This window comes from Garra rufa, chromosome 12 (assembly GCF_049309525.1).
Source record: "Garra rufa chromosome 12, GarRuf1.0, whole genome shotgun sequence".
Classification (NCBI taxonomy): domain Eukaryota; kingdom Metazoa; phylum Chordata; class Actinopteri; order Cypriniformes; family Cyprinidae; genus Garra; species Garra rufa.
Window position 1 is genome coordinate 31,799,299 of NC_133372.1, and position 17,682 is coordinate 31,816,980.

At 35.1% G+C, this 17,682-nt stretch overlaps 1 protein-coding gene across 1 annotated transcript in view; it reads right to left on the reverse strand.

Annotated features, from left to right (window-relative positions):
• gabrg3 (gamma-aminobutyric acid type A receptor subunit gamma3) overlaps positions 1–15,817 on the reverse strand; it is a 136,535-nt gene extending 120,718 nt beyond the window's left edge. The window contains 2 exon segments of the mRNA XM_073851311.1: positions 13,476–13,624; positions 15,765–15,817. Coding sequence (XP_073707412.1) covers positions 13,476–13,624; positions 15,765–15,817 — 202 coding nt within the window.
• Positions 15,818–17,682: the final 1,865 nt, after the last annotated feature.

Sequence of the window (17,682 nt, forward strand, 5' to 3'; positions counted from 1 at the left end):
AAAATATATGAGACGATATGATTATTTGTTGCTGACATTTTAAGGAACATGCAGTACTTTTTATCTCTGCTGTGATTTTGCAGAAAAGTTTTTTTTTTTTGCATTTAAAAACATATCCATAGTAAGCATATTGTCCACCATCTGTCCACCTCTGCTACGGCCATAGAGAGAATTCTCTGTACTGGTGCAAGAAAGAAATTCAACAGATCTTAATCAGATGATGTGGTCATCGTCAGAACCTCAGTGAGGCAGATGATGCCTCCGGAAAGACTGGCGTGTGGGGGCGTGTAAACATCTCTGGGGGGTGAGTGCAGCTGATCTGTAGCAGGGTAATGACCAGTCAGAGGAGGAGTTTATGTCACAGTGAAGTTGAACCATATCAATGTCAAACACTCAGATGCACAGGAGACATCTGGGAAGATGGGGAGGGCATGATAAACAAGGCTGAAATGACCAGTGGGCAACTGATCTCTCTATCATATCTTATTCTTTCTCTCCTGTCATTTCTTATCCCCTCTTTGCCTGTCTTCAGCTTCAGCATGTGCCTCATTTATGAGTTCTTTCCCTATATATGTAATGCAGCCCTGAATAAATGGCATTCAATGCTTTTTTCACATTTACATACACACATTTCTGTCAGACAGACACCTATTCCTTCTAGCCCATCAACCACACATAATTCTTTCTTTCTGTAATTTAGCTATTCACAATCAGAAAAGGCCAATCAATCATTTGCCATCAAATGTGTATTATCACACATTAGGTCATGCATAATGAGACATAATGTAATAAGAAATGACAGTACATTTGTAAAGTGTCATCAGAGCAGCTACTGTATTAATATGCATATCTTTGCATTTATTATTTTTTAAGAATTTCATAAATGATTAGGTATTTCTTCTAATATAGACACATGTTCTAAAAATACATTAGCAAGACAAAGATAATCACCATTTTATTTGAAAAATGTTTAAATATAATTTACATGTGTTGTAAATTACATTTCTTTACCATTTTTGGTTAATCAAAAAACACTATTCGGCATTTTACTAAAGTTTATTTTCTAAAAGGCCAAAGGGCTATTATTATGCATATCGCTGCAGTATATTAGTAAAAGTTCATACAAATGTTAAAATTTATTACTGCACTAGTTAACAGGTATACAATCTTCTAAGGTTCCTGCATTTTAAATTTTAATTCAAACTGTTCTCCTATTTTCTGAATATTATTTAAACAAACAAGATTAGGCTGGTGCATTAAAATATGCTAAACTTCGAAACCGTGTAAACATTAATTAAGCTCCAATGCAATCCAGTTCCTTATAAACATGTTTGTCATCTTTCATAAATGAGTGCCACTACAACTATGTCCAGTTCTCTCAAATCCTCCCCTGCATCACATTTATCATTTTATTCTCTTCCATTTCTCTTTTGCTGTAAGCCCTCACTATAATCAGACAAGAGCCTTTTAGTAATTTTACATGAATGCTGAATTGAAGTGTTGCGTGCGTATGTATGTATGTGTGTCTGTGTGTTTGTGTGTAAAGGAAAGAGAGAGCGAGAGAAAGACAGAAAGTGACAGGGACAGACAGAGAGGAGTCCTGGAATTACACCCTAGTCAATTAGCGTGACATACGCTGACAGAGATGCCGCACAAAACAAAGCTTGTGGCCACAGGCAGAGTTTTGCCTTACTAGTGCAGATCAAATTAATAGTGTCCTTGTCAAGGCAAGTTATTGCATTATTCCCATGGAGAGAAATTAAGAGGCTTGGCAGAGATTGTGTATGATTGCTGGCATGAGGGATACAGAATGAAATTGTGTTTAGTGTATGATAACAGACTTCCCACACCTTTTGAGCTTTAAATCTCCATAACTTATCTATAATTTGTGATTTCTGGATAATCATGTTGTTGGAATTTCATCTTCATTCTTCAGAAAAACCCTTCAGGTCCCACAGATTCTTTGGTTTTTCAGCATTTTTGTGTGAACGCTTTCCAACAATGACTGTATGATTTTGAGATTTATCTTTTCACACTACGGACAACTGAGGGACTTATATGCAACTATTAAAGAAGGTTCAAATGCTTACTGATGCTTCAGAAGGAGAAACGATGCATTGAGAGCATTCAAGAATTTGAAGATCAGGGTAAATTTAACTTAATTTGTCTTCTGGGGAACATGTAAGAATCTTCTTTAGCTTCTGAAGGGCAGTACTAAATGAAAATAATATGATATTCTGGCAAAATAAGAAAAATGTAGCCATCCTCATTCCATTCAAAAGTTTACACCCCTGGCTCTTAATGTGTCATTTTTTACCTTCTGAAGCATCAGTGAGCGTTTGAACCTTCTGCAATAGTTGCATATGAGTCCCTCAGTTGTCCTCAGTGTGAAAAGATGGATCTCAAAATCATACAGTCATTGTTGGAAAGGGTTAAAATACACAAAAATGCTGAAAAACCAAAGAATCTGTCAGACCTGAAGGACTTTTCTGAAGAACAGAGGGCAGTTTAACTGTTCAGGATTATTTATATATCTTGTGGACTATATGTAAACGTTTTTTATGTGAAATATCGTATTCAAGTCAGTACTAAATAAAAAATAATTTTGTATAATCCCTCTTATTTTGGTAAAGTAATTAATGTGTAATGTTTATGTTAACCTTTGACTTCAACTGTATATAGACAGTACAATAAATCTTTCTAGCCCTATTCAGAAGCCCAGCATTGGCTAATAATCAATTGATAATAGACATTTTCTGATTCTAAAACATTGAGAGTTTTCAATATATATTATACAATATATATAACATAAAATAAAGTATTTTCATTTATTACATTTTGTGTACATCCCCTGTGTTTTGATCAATTTGTATTAAGTTTGGGATAAGTAAGAAAAAAAAATAAGAAAAAATAAGTTCTTTTGAAAGCCGATTCAAACAATACGTATCAATTTCTTGAGCAAAAAAATATGGGTGATTTAAAATCAACTCTTTTACTGTACAGATCAAATCAAAAAGTCTAAGTTTTGGTTCAAAAACATTTATCAACCCCAAAGTTTTGAATTGCAGTGTATTTGTTATCACACAGCTGATTACCCTCAATACCTTTTTTATTTTTTTTACTTTTCCAGGCCTGGAAATCACAATTTGAAACTCTCTGAAATTCTCAGGTCTTCTGTGGGAACCCAAACCTGCATTTTATCTATTTTAAGCAATTCAGGTTGTCAAAAAAAATCTAGACTGATCTGAAATAGACAGAGACGAGAGCTCTACTGATATAATAAAGCTGAAGAAATAAAGCACAGCATTTCACAGCAACTTATCTCGGCGTCACTTTGTGTCTGAAGCCATGCTAACTTGCGATAAGTACTCATGATCCTGTGGAGGAGGGTGATCTTTAAGGCTTACATCCTGGCAGAAAGGTGTTAAGCGTTCCTTCATGCTCACCTTTTCTAGCTAATCAGGAGCGTCAGACTTCTTGCACACTCGCTGGATTATGAGGGATTTCAGCATCACTACACTAAATAAATGGGGTCTAGTCCAGGTGAATGAGCAGAAGTGTGTCTGGCTGATGCTTTCTTGCTTCAAGCCAAAAGGGTTTGGATTAATGAAGCAGAGTCTGACACTCCTTAGCTCCCGCCCTCCTTCCGCAGACACGTATAGGCTCATTACAGGATGAAATGTCAAGGGGTTCTGAAATATTCAATGAGCAGGGGCAGATATCCAAGTCAAGACCTGGAACATGTCACTGATGCTGAGAGAGAAAGAGACATATGAGGCAGGTGGCATGACACGGAGGTAACAGGCCTGTGGAAATGGCTGGGATCAGACTGTCGGCCTGCTGAAGGGCCAGAGGAAAACACAGAAGCACTCTGACAGCTGGGCTCGCTGACCTTTATTAATAGGGATTAATAAAGACTAGCAGCCAATTCCAGCACAATCACCACTGGTAAGGCTTTAACCAGGAGGGTCTTGAAAAGAATTGGTGTTAATGAGGGGAATTTGTAGGTTGACAAGTGAGGAATGTCCACTGGACATAGACCTTTAGCTTTAAAGGGATAGTGCATGCAAAAATGAAACTGTCATCATTTATTCACCCTCATGTTTTTTCTAAACCCGAATGACTTTCTTTCTTCTGGAGAACACAAAAGAAAATATATTTCAAAAACCTTACCCTTATTTAATCTGAATGAAAGACGGTCAATTTCTTGTTATCCAGTTAAAAATAAGTCAATTTCATTAAGCTTATTTAAAGGCATAGTTCGCGCAAAAAAAGAAAATTCATGTCATTCCAAACCTGTATCATCTTCGGAATACAAATTAAGATATAATGAAATGCTTGATGAAGTGCTTTCTGACCTTGCACAGACAGACACATTCAAGGCCCAGAAGTAAGGACATTGTTGAAATAGTGCTTTTTGATTTGCTACGAGAATATTTTTGTGCACAAAGAAAAGAAAAACAGCTTGAGGGTGTGTAATTAATGACAGAATTTTCATTTATGGGTGAACTATACCTTTAAGTGGATTACGTCAGTTTAATGTACTTTAGTAGTTGTTAAACTCAATTTACAAAAGATTAATTAATTTCATGCCAGTCCAACTTAATTTGGTTTCAAATGATCAGTGTCACTATATATAATCAACAGCAATCAATTTAGCTTGCCAAATATTACTTCTAAATCTTTACCTCATGTAGGATTAAGCACAATCTCATTTTACAAATTAAAGTGTACTGAACATAATACAATTATAAGTTATTAATTAAATAATAACTTAGTTATTAATCATTAAATGCTCAAGAATAGTGTTCTTTGAGCTCATTTTATTTAAAAAATAAAAATAAAAAGCAACCAAAAAATCATCCTTTTCAATGTACGAACCAATTTTTAATATACACAAATCTTATTTTGTGTTCTACAGAATAAAAAAAAATGCATACAGGTTAGGAACAACTTGTGAATAAATAATGACAGAATTCCCACATTCAGGTGAACTTTTTCTTTAAGTGCACTTAAGTGCTAAGCAGTTTACCTTGATTGACTTATACAAGATTTAAAATAGAACAAATAATTATTGTAAAGAAAAGCCACCTTCTCTTTTTCCAAATATCTAAAGACTGTAAATATGCTATTTCTATTCTATCAGCTATATCCATTTTAAAACATGAAGTGAGTAAATCACCTTAAAAAACCTTGATGATGAGAAGTTGAATTATGGAAAGGTTGTTTGCATGTCTGTCCTTCCCGACAGCTGCACATCACACTACGGATATTGTTCAGAAATGTCCGAAGGGAAGCTCTTTTTTTTTTTTAGTCTTAACGACTAAGATGTCCTCAAGTGAGATGGAGAATGTCAAAGTAATTTACTTGTATTTTCTCCATTTGTGAATGCTAAGGTAGGCTGCGACACCGTATCTTCCTGAAAAATTAGACATTTTATATACAGGCTCTTTTGAGTAAGCAAGAACGTTCCACCTCAAATAATTTTGTGCGAAACTAAACAACCATTCTGATTATTCCAATTTATCACAGTTACATCATACAGCATGCATTCAGTGTTTCTCGTCGCTTCCACAGAACCTAGAACAGGATGTGCAGATTGCATGGAGATGAATGAGTTTCAGTGGAACACAGCTCATTAAATAAACATATATGTAGAAGACACAAGAGACGAGGAGAAAGGGAACACAGTAAAAGACTGAACAAAGTTAATGGCAACACATTAAGCCACGTCTTGTGAATATGCTAGTGAATAGAGGTGAGAATCAGAAGGAGCCTTGTGATAATAAAAACTGTTTTCTATTTCATAAATGTTATGTGATGGCAAAGCTGAATTTTCTTCAGTGATTTCAGTGTCACATGATCCTTCAAAAATCATTCTAATTAACAGTTGTGTTACTTAATGAAACTATGATCAAATTTTTCAGGACTCTGATAAATACAAAGTTAAGAATAGCAAACATTATTACAAAAGATTTATGTCACTTTTGGTCAAAATGTGGACGGAATCGCTGAATCCAGCCATCAAAATAGATTTTACTGTATAACGCAGAATGTCACGGAATTTGACATTATTTTGAATAAATAAATCAAAAGTAGGTAAGCAGACTTAAATCAAAATATGATAAAGTGTCTAGGAATATTAAGATACAAAAATATTATTTAAATATGAATCATAATCTCTAACATAATCATCATAATCATCAAACCTAATCTCTAGAACTGCTCTTCAAAGCAACCAGTCAAAATAAAAGTTCTGTTTAACTTGATGAAACTGTGAAAGAACTATATTACTTAATGTAATGAAAGCACTAGTACTAATAAAATTGTTACAAAATTATTTTTAAGAAATATTTATCAGAAGAAAAAAGAAATTTACCAGAATTTATTTACTTGAAAATTTTAAATACACAACACAGTATTTCTGAAAACATAAATTAATAAAATATTTTTTAAATAAAATCAATTAATTAGAGATTATTTTAATTATTAAAATTTATTGAAACCATTAAAATTGAATCCAAAGCATTAACACAGAATTTGATAACAAAATACAACTGAATTTGAAAAGAAAAAAATATATTATTAAAATATTATTTTTAAGGAATTTTACCAGAAAATGTTTACCAGAATTTATGTACCAGAAAAATGTAAATACACAATTTTTTTTTGAAAAAAAAAAAAAAAAAATCATTAAAATAATAAAAAAAATATTTTTTTTAATAAAATCAGTTATTTACAGATGCTTTTGATTTTTTACATTTTATAACACTATATATATATCATAGTGTCTTAAAAATGTCACTTTTGTTAAACCCTGTTAAATTGTGTAAGTTTCTTGGTGACAATTAATTTGACATCCTTTTTGATTATTATTTTTAAATTTAAAAATTTTAAATGGAAAAATTTGAATTTGGAAAGAAAAAACAACAACAACAACAACAAAAAAACGGAATTTGACAAAAAAAATTATCTGAGGTAAAATATTGCAATAATTTTCCAATGTTTTTTGTCCTCACCCTTTTCAATTTTGAGTAATGTGCAAACTATTATTAATTTGGCCAACCTGATCTCTGCACATCGCCATTTACTGTTTAAATACCTATATGGATCAACCTAAAGGCTATTTGGCAACAATGCCACATGACTTTAGTTTTCCAATCTCCAATGACAAAATCAATCAGCTCTTTGCCAAACATGTCACATAGATGTGAAGAGCAGTGCACAGTGGCAGAGTGACATATCTGTACTTGTACAAGGACTGTGTGGAAAAACAACTGCTGCTGATATATATATATATATATATATATATATATATATATATATATATATATATATACTATCCACCATAACTTCAATGAGCACTTCGAAAGAGAAAAGAAAGAGAGGAAGCCATTTCTGTGAGAATCAAATTTTTGGTGCTACTTTTGCACACTCATTCTGGCACACAAACACATGCTCTCATATTTTTTTTACGTTTAGTGGCTGATGATAAAACAGAACTTGCTTTTGCTGATGGCAAAAAGGGCCTAGAGGTGAAGGGATGTGCTTTACACAAGTCTTATCCACTCTCGCTCTACATACACACGCTCACAAATTTTCCCACACTGGAACTCTTTTGCCTGAAGGCTTGTGTACAGTACCTCTCTCTATACTCCTCTCTCTCTTCCTCCCTCCCACATCCAGTCTCTTTGTTTCTGGCCCATTACTTCTTTCTCACCTCACACTGTCTCTCTGCTGCGATAAAAATCACAACATAGTAATGACCAGCCCGCCTCCCCCCACTTTCCCACACCACCCCACCACGCCCCCAGCTTTCTCCATCTCTCTGCTGCATAGATGAATCTGGGCTAACACAAACTAGCACTTTATAATGAGTGTTCCTCCAGGGGGCTGGTCAGGGGGCTTATCCAAAGTGAAGCGATTCTTTTTCCCTCCATTTATGCAGAAGACAGAGCAGATTGCTCTAGCACGTCTGCCACTCGCCACACGCCATCCGCCTTATGAAGGAAACTCGCATGGATGGCCCAGGACTCACTTCCTGAATTCCAATGCGCATGTGTCACATGCGTTTAATGTCCCTAAACCTTCTTATCCAGTCTTTCCTTTACCCTGGTAATGATGTCGCCCGGCTGAGCGAGGCTCAATGCACATGAAAAAGAAGAGAAGAGGGAGGCTGACCCACTTTGAAGGGTTTCCCCTACAGCTCAGCCCAAAAGAGAGCTGACACAATTGGGCCACTGTGACAATGCTACTGTTGCGACAGTTGTGGTGTCAATACCAAAAGTGCACACACACGTCGCGTACATGCACACTCACAGAGATTCATACAGACATCTTATTTAAAGGGGCAGTTCATCAGAAATCAATAAACTGATTATTTACTTATTTACTTCTGAACCAAATACCATTGTTATTCACTGATCAGACAGCTGGATCATTGAGTCACTGAATTCATATCTGTGAATGAATCAGGCAGATTTGAGAACATATTGTTTCTGGTTCTTTTAATAATTGTTTGTTGAAACGTATTTGTGGATCCCAGAATGGTTTTCTATGGCATCACTGCAAAAACTCTCTTTTTGATTTTTGATTTTTAGAGGGAACCTCAGGTATTAAGACTTATATAGCTTAATATAATGTAAATTATGCGTTTTACTGAAATATGTATTAGAAAGATTAATTTTTTTAAGAATTAACATTGATTTATACATATTTTGGACTATGGGGGGAGCCATTATTCCGATGATGTAAAATGGCTGCACTGGGTGAGCTACTTGCACTACCTGTTGCTGTTTTACTGCAACACAACTTAGAAAATGAAATACTTACTGAAAGAGCTTACAGGTGATGATGGATATAAGCATAGGCTTAAACCATAATTTCCCCCCAATTGTTCGCCCCTGGTTATTGAGTGAAATCCACTCAGAGAAACTTCTTCAGCAGCTGTCGCGTCATGACAAGCATCAGCAAGTTTACATCCTGCCAGGATGACATCTAGTGTTTCTTGTCTCTGCCGTTTATAAGCTCTTTCAGTAGGTGTGGTCTACTAAAAGCCTCAAAGGCATCAGGGCTAAAGTGAAGAGTACAAAGACGTAGGTCTTTAAAAAAATTTATTCGTCCACAGGCATCTTCTTTTTCTTTTCTCCTCTTCTTTTTGCTGGGAAAGCAGTGAAGACTTACATCGCTACTCTTGTTGCCCTTTAGCTTAAAATAATTCATCAGTCCAAAACAAGTCCAATAAAGTGTATCCATCTATAATAAAAAGTGCCTCACATGGCTCCAGGGGGTGAATAAAGGTCTCCTGTAGCGAATCAATGTATTTTTGTAAGAAAAATATCCATATTTAAAATGTAATAATCACTTTAATCTAGCTTGCACTAAATGAACATACATGGAAGCAGCTCCATGTGGATGACGTACTACTTACTAATGCATCGATTAACTACAGGAGGCCTTTATTCACCCCCTGGAACTATGTGAGGCACTTTTTATTATGGATGGATGCACTGTATTGGAGTAGTTTTGGACTGATGAAGAGAAACATCGCCTTTTGGGTGAACTATCCCTTTAAGCCATACCCGGTATTACCCAGGGTTCCCTTTAAGAGCTTTTAAGGTATGCATTTTATCAGTTCATAGATTCCCTTGGAATCAAACCTATGATTTTGAACTATATGAATGATAATTTTGATTTAAAAAAAATAGGATGAATAAATATTAACAGACATTTGTCTTATCATATCTATAATGCACTCCCATTGAGACTATATCTGTTTAAGACAGACTAAATAAGCATGTCAAAAAACAGCTAATTAGCCTGTTTAATATGCATCCATTTTTTCCAAAACATGTCAATGTGATTTACAGTCTATTACTGTTGAATTCCTTGTTGAAAAAAAAAATCATCTGCCCCCCTCTCTAATTGCACCCGCAATATTAGCTTTAATTCACCAGTCGTTTTCATGCTTTTAGAATGCAGTACACTAAGAGCAGTAGACATGTGACCCTTTTAAAAAACAACCTTGTAACTAGCTGATTGAGCTTAGAACAGATGGTACCTTGAACATTGGCAAACAAAAGAATGCTGAAAAGGAAAGAGTGCTATCTGAAGCTAATACCTTGAAGTCAGTGAATCACTGGTCAAATCACTGGCAAAAATGGACCCTAATGAGAAAACAAAGCTGATAAAAACAAGCTTGAAGCAACAAGTTCTTTGCAGCCTTCCAGCTAATTCACTTCCACAGATGCACTACCTTCCGTCGACAAGCTCCATAAAACACTGCCATGTTTAAGACTGACGTTAATGTACTATTAATCACAGACATTCAGGATAATGCACCGGCACCATAATCGAATCAAATCTTGTAGACGAGTTCAAGGACAACATCATGGAGATTCAGGAAATTGGCAGTGGCAAGGGTTTACAGAAGCTCCTCTTATCGTAACGGGCATAATAAGAATAGAATAGAAAAATAACCTGAGAGTGCTTTGTACAACTTCTGAGTCAGTAAAATGCAATATTATGACAATAACAATAAGCAATACATCTGTTTCAGTACATTTCAGTACAAGGGGATTTCAGAAAATATGCTGATAAACAGTAAAGGAGTCTGTAAAGTACCAGCAGAGCTCTTGATTTGGGTCTTTGTTCTGTAACCTTTCCATTTTGCGAATGCAATTGGTTTGAATCTTTCAGTGTTAATATATTTCACAATACATTGTTGTCGCACATTTAAAACTCAAGGAATATGCTGCATTTGTATATTTTTCCTCTGAATGGAGAACAAAATGGAAAACAAGTTCTGTATGGTTCTGTAATAAAATCATCTGCAGTGATTCTATAGTGAAAGTACAATCAATACTTATCAAATCTCATTGAGACAGTTTTATTGAACAAACTTGTGCTTTATGTACAAATGAAAGGATGATGCCACAAAGAAAATGATTTTTATGCTAATATCATGCTTAATCTGTGTCCAACAAGAACCTGGAAAAGTTTTCATCTAGTGCTGATGTTATAGGGTAATAAACAATATTATATAGAAATAAATGCAACAGCCAATCAGTGACTGTTGTGAATAAATTCACTAGTTCCACATGAAAAAGTGCTGCAGTTTCGTCTACCACACAAACTCAAACATATGTGATGCTCAGTGTTTTCAGCATCTGATGAATTTACCTGATCTCAAATTTACCTTTTTTATTATTTTATTTCATGATTTCTATAGACCGCTACTTGAAAACTGTCATTTTCTGCCCAACATTTGCAAACACCAAAAAATACAATACAAAAAATAAATATGCAGTGTTTTGTTGTAAATTAATTGTTATATTTACATTAGATTTTTTAAGATGAATTAAATTGTTAAAGTTGTATTCATTCATTTCATTAGGCACTTTAAGGATACATTTCTATTAAATCATAAAATATAAGAATCCATACTCTGAAAAATAAAATGGATTTCATGGGGCACAAAAAAGTTCAAAAGCTTACTTTGTGGCGTTCAATCGTGAGCAAACAAGTTATGTTTACATTCATTCTCATGGTCTAACAAACATGTGGAAAGCATTTCCTTCCAGATTATTGGCATTGTGATAAATATTGATATTGCATGATATAGAAAAAAATATTATGATTATATTTTGGCCATACCGCCTATCCCTATTATAAGATACCAGATGGCCATGAGGAGTTGTTTGTTTTTAATCCATCATGAATCATATGTATTTGCGCTATTTGCAGCAATGCAATCATACCTGCTGATTCAATACACACAACTCATCACAAAGCTGAACAGAAAAGCATAACACACAAGCTTAATACTGAGACGCTAACAGGTAAATAATTATGGCCAAAAGAGGATTCTATTATTGGACTCTATTCTTGTACTTCATAATAACTTGCATGTGAAAAAGGTTCAAGAGCTATTTCTTTTTTCTAGCCACGAATTCGGCATGGAGAAAAAAACAAACAAGAAAATGACATTTCTGACTCATAACAAACAGTCTAAAGTGGTGGTAAAGCAAAAAAAAAGAGAGAAAAAGAACAAATGAAAGAGTGTGAGCGTGTGCGAGAGAGAGTTGAAACAGAAGCTCCAGTTGTAGGAAGTGTATTAGAGCTCCTTTCATTGACCCACACTGCACTTGAGTTGACAGATCTGAGCCGTGCCCACCGTCTCCATTCCTCAGTTTCCAGGAACTTCACTGGAATCTTTCTACTTTCTTAACAGTGTCTCATGTAGCTGTCTTCATACATAGTTTCACAGCCATTCAGTGGCATCCTTGATTATATAGCAGTACAGTTCTCTCCGGACAGACCAAGCTACAAAAGTGGAAAACAAAAGCTATTTCACGGCAAGGTGGCTCTGAGGCAATAAGCTTGAGTTGTGTGGGTTGTTGTAGGCGTGGTGTGTGTGTGTGTAAGAGAGCACATAAACATAGTCTTCCTCTTAGAAATCAGACATGAGTATAAGACATATAATCTGGAGACTGTCATCCATCAAACATGGAGGTTGTTCTTCTCATCGAAAGGAAACAAAAAACATGTAGAAGCGGTGAGATTTTTGCAGGGATAGGCTTTCTAAAATGCTTCGAATCCAATAAGATGCAATATATCACAACGATGCCACAAAACCAATAACAGACCTGACAGATGTGTCAAGAGCGGTTGTGATGTTCTGCGGTGACATCTCAGATCAAGTACAGAAAGCGCTGCTTGAATTGCAGATTGTGATTTCCTCTCATGGCACTCTATTTAGTTGCATTTACTAGAAAATAGCATCAATCTCAACTCTGAGATATGTTGAGAAATGAAAATTTCATGTTATTCTGATGGAACGCCTGAAAGTATCTATGAATCCTGCACTCGTGGAGGCACTCTGTAAGCTAATATAACTCTTGAAACACATGAAAACAAGCAAATCTGTGAGATTACATGCAAAATTTAATTGTAGTGCAGTCCATGACACTATTAAGAGCACTGATTCGTCAAAAAAAAAGAAAAAAGTAAAATAAAAAAAAAAACCATGAAACGCCTGCATAAATAAGTAGAAAATCACAGGAAAATATTCCACTGCTCCTGGAATTCAATTACTTAATGCAAAACCATAAGTCTAGCTGCTGCTAACTCTCAGTGTCTCTCAAACAGTAAGTACGTTTGACATTTTTATTCTTCATAGTAAGGAAAATTGTGTCGCTTAGTGTAATTTGCATGTGTGCTCTCTATTCCACAGTATGAAGCTAATGCACTTCACCAGTTTACAAAAACATTGTAGTTGAGTTGTTGTGGTAAACACGGCAGCTGGACTTTAAAGTAAATTCAATTTATGTACATGACATAGATTTGTTTGCATGTGATGATGGTAAATGGAGCTCCAAGACGAGTAAGGCTGAAAGCAGTGAAGCTGAATGGATTTCAGCACCATGGACAGCTCAATGCAATTTCTCAATGACTACATTTAGAAAACCACTCACCTCCAATATCTGGCCGCAGCTTTTTGTCATACTCCTTTAGTAAGTTGTTCAGTATTTGCGTTGCGTCTGTCTCGTGGGTTTTGGGGGCCAACATTTGATTCACAGTAACGTCGTCGTACTCATCATCCTCAGAAGCGACTGTTTGAGAACTGAAGGAATAAAAGAAAATGCATTCCACAGGTCACCGTTGAGGTCTATGTTTCAATTTATGTAAAGACAGTTCAGCCATCAATTTTTTTTAAGACAATAATGTAATAGTTACAGCAATGTGGAATAGCAGAAACTTACTAGTCACCATTTTCAGAGAAGGAGTACTAGCTAGCAGTCAGACAATAAAACCAATATGGAAGTAGAAACCATTTCACCGTTGCTCTCACATAAAAATGCCAGTTAAAGGCATTCAAAGCACTCAGTAGAACTTTAGTCACAAGCACTGTAAGTTATACTTATTCTATGCGGAATGTTTCCCAAAAACATAATCATTCAAGTACAGTGGCATGTAAAAATGTTCATACATTAGCCTCTGAACAAACATAAGTCCATTAAATGCAATTTACACTACATTTTTGACCCTGGACCACAAAACCAGTCATAGTGGTAAATAGTTTTTAATTCATACATTATCTGAAAGCTGAATAAATAAGCTTTCCATTAATTTATGGTTGGCTAAGATACAACTATTTGAATATCAGGCATCTGACGGTGCAATATATATATATATCATCTTTAAAGTTGTCCAAATGAAGTTTTCAGCAATGCATATTACTAATCAAAAATTAAGTTTTGATATATTTGAGGTAGGAGATTTACAAAATATTTTCATGGAACATAATCCTTAATATCTGAATGATTTTTGGCATAAAAGAAAAATCAATAATTTTGGCTATTGCTAAAATTATACCCATGCTACTTAAGACTGGTTTTGTGGTCTAGGGTCACATTTTAGTAGAGACCAAAGTGCTTATTAAATTAAATAATACATTTTGATTACTGCAAAACCATTGTACACTATATCCAAAAATAACAGTCTCAGTGCATCCCATTTGAGAGACCTAAATGTACAAGGTATAACTTTGTGTAGGCCTACTTTGACATTCTTAAATAACTAATTGCAATAGAGAGACAGTATTTTCTTCATTATGATAGATGAATAAATAAATACATGGAAATAGGGTGATAGTTGCTTGAATATTAAAAATATATAATGCATATACGGTTTATATTTAGCTAGCACTGTCAGTAGAGATAAAACAAAAAATAGAATGAGATATAGATGTAGAATTAAATTAAATTAAACATCAGTTATCTGGCACTTAAATAAAAAAAGTAGGTAACTGTTTGACCTATACAAATAAACAATAAATAAATTAAAAAAATTTAATGTTAACATATGACATTTGCATACAAAGTGTGCTTAATGAGCAACTCTCTTTCTTCAACAAGGACAGGTTTCATATCTGCTTCAGTAACATTATATTAGGAGAGACATATGACATATTATGCACATATTGCATGATACATTATATATATATATATATATATATATATATATATATATATATATATATATATATATATATATATATATATATAATAGATGCACATATTGCATGTTTTATATACATAATGTATTATATAATATAATGATGCAGATTTCTTGCAAATCATTTATCACAAGTTGATCAAATTCCTCCAGAGCACAATCATTGATATAATTCAATTCTGAACTGTTTAACATTTTTAAGCACCTCGACAAAATAAGCATTCACGTTTGCCAGCATTTTCACCATGTTTTCTGGCTAGGAAGGCAAACTTTAGGACATACTTAGTTCAGCACCTTTGGAACTGACAGCTCCGGGAACGACGCACACATGCGTTCTCTCCACCATGAAAAAACGCACGACGTTAGTTAAGAATAATTTAAAAGCGTGATTTGTAACATTACCAGAAACCCAGACAAACACCAATCTCACATATTACACCCACATAGATGCCGTCTGAAGATTTGACAATAGAGATCTAAGTCTTTTACGAATGCGCTACGACAAAGTAAAAATAAACAACTTACGCAAAGAATCGAATAAAGATATTTTGAGTCTTCTCAAATAGCACACATCAAAAGACTTATTCTTAAAGTTAAGTGCTAAGTGCGTACATCACATCTTCATCGCCAGACTGGTGATATATTATGTGGCATCAGGGAAGACTATAGATAAGAAACCTGCAACAGAATTCCCTGATAAACAATTAACTGATGCCAAGACAAAGAGCAGTAGCAGTGTCACTTACCATGCACGAAACACTGACAGAAGTAAGAAGTAGAGGAACAATTTGGTGGACATGTTTTAGGTGAGATTGACTCCGTGTTGAATGTGGCACACTGCACGGGGACTCTTCTAAGAAGGAAAAAGTGACACAGCTGCAGCCTTTTTCTTCCAGGCTCAATCAAAACAGTGGCGAGTAGTCGAGGTTATAGTCCAGCGGGAACGGTAAGACCTCCTTGGCTAGTGTCCGGTGCTTAAAGTTCACTTACATTGACAATTAGCGGGATCAAATAATAGAAGAGCCCCTCCTGCTCCTTGAAGTTGCGCTGCTTTCGATTGCACCACCAGATACACATACTGACGTTCACACAGAGGCAGAGCACAAACTTCCAAAGTGGACACCTTCAAACCCCTAACGCATCCGTTAGTTTCTGCAAATTACGTCATGAAAAAAACAAAGTCTGCCTTCCCAGACGCTTCGGCGCAACTTGAGATCCTCTTCGGGCACATCTGATATTTTCACCGTCGAGGAGAGACATTAAAAAGCGGCTGTTTACAGTATCGCTATCAGCTAGGTGAACGATTACCGCGCGGACTGAGTTCGAAATGGAAATTGGCGCGTAATTGCTGTAATTACTTTGCACGTGCATTGATCGCAGTGCGATTAACCCGATAATAGAGCAAGATTGAGGGTGAAGAAAATGTCATCAACCAATTTGGAGTCGAATTAATTATTACAGGGTATTATTCAATGCAATGCACCAGACTACATACATTCTGATGCTTCTAGTAACAAATAAATATAGTAACAAATATTTTTTTTTCTCTACTTTGCCGTTTGCCATATTATTGCCTGTGAAATGTCATTCGTCATTCTTTATTTCTTTCTTTTACTCTCCGAGTCGGATATACATAACGACTGCAGCTAATTTAACCTTTAAAGCTAGAGAAACGTCTATCCATACGTTGTCCTCGCATTGTTGTGTCTGTATGTGAGCAGGTGCACATATGCAGTATAATATTTGAGAGACAGCGCCGACATTTATCACCACAGGCAGCTCCCAGTCGCCCACGCACTTTGGAGAAAAAACACAAGCCCCTTTCTCTCTAGCTATGCTCTGCGTGTTGGCAGATTTTTCTTCTGACTTCTCTCTAGAAGGTTCAGTATCTGTTGTACTAAAAAGGAGTCTATTTTTGATTATTTTAAAGCAGTCCTGTTTCATTTTGTCAAAAAACTAAATTAGTAATTTATAAAATGGCGATTGTTTCAAATAGGTTTCCCCGTGGACTCCCCGTCTTCCATTAGTCGGACAAACAGATAGTCCCGCCCCAAACGCACGCTATTGGTTGACACTATGACTTGTCGAAAGCGAATGTTTGGTAACACCACATTGCAACATAGTGGTTACACTTTTTAGGAGAAATCCTCCTGAAATGTCTTAAGTCTTTTAATATAGAATAAGTATGTTAACATATATGAAATTACACACTTCAGTTTTAATAACACATAAAACTACATGTCGACCTATTTCGCGTTGTTTTCAAGTTTTTATGACGGTATGGTGTCTCCCTTTTTGGGTTAGTGAGAGCATGAACTCGGCCAGTTCAAATGCATGATAGACTATCCTCTTGTGGCTGATTACAGAAATGCAGATAGAGTAAAGCATAAGTACACACTGAACCAAATAAAAAATGAGTGCAGCTAACCACAGGGTAAAATATTTGACAAGAAAACAGCCTGCGCTGTCAATTTTAACTCACTAAAATTAAAAACATAACTTTTGGATGTAAATTGGTGCCAAACCCTCGAGCGAAAAAAAAAAAAAACACACTTGAAAACCACCATTTTGAATTTAAACAAATCTCAATCACACACACCTTAAAAGTAAAATAAAATAAAAAATAAAAAAGTAGAAAAAGTAGAGGAAATTATTGAAAAGACA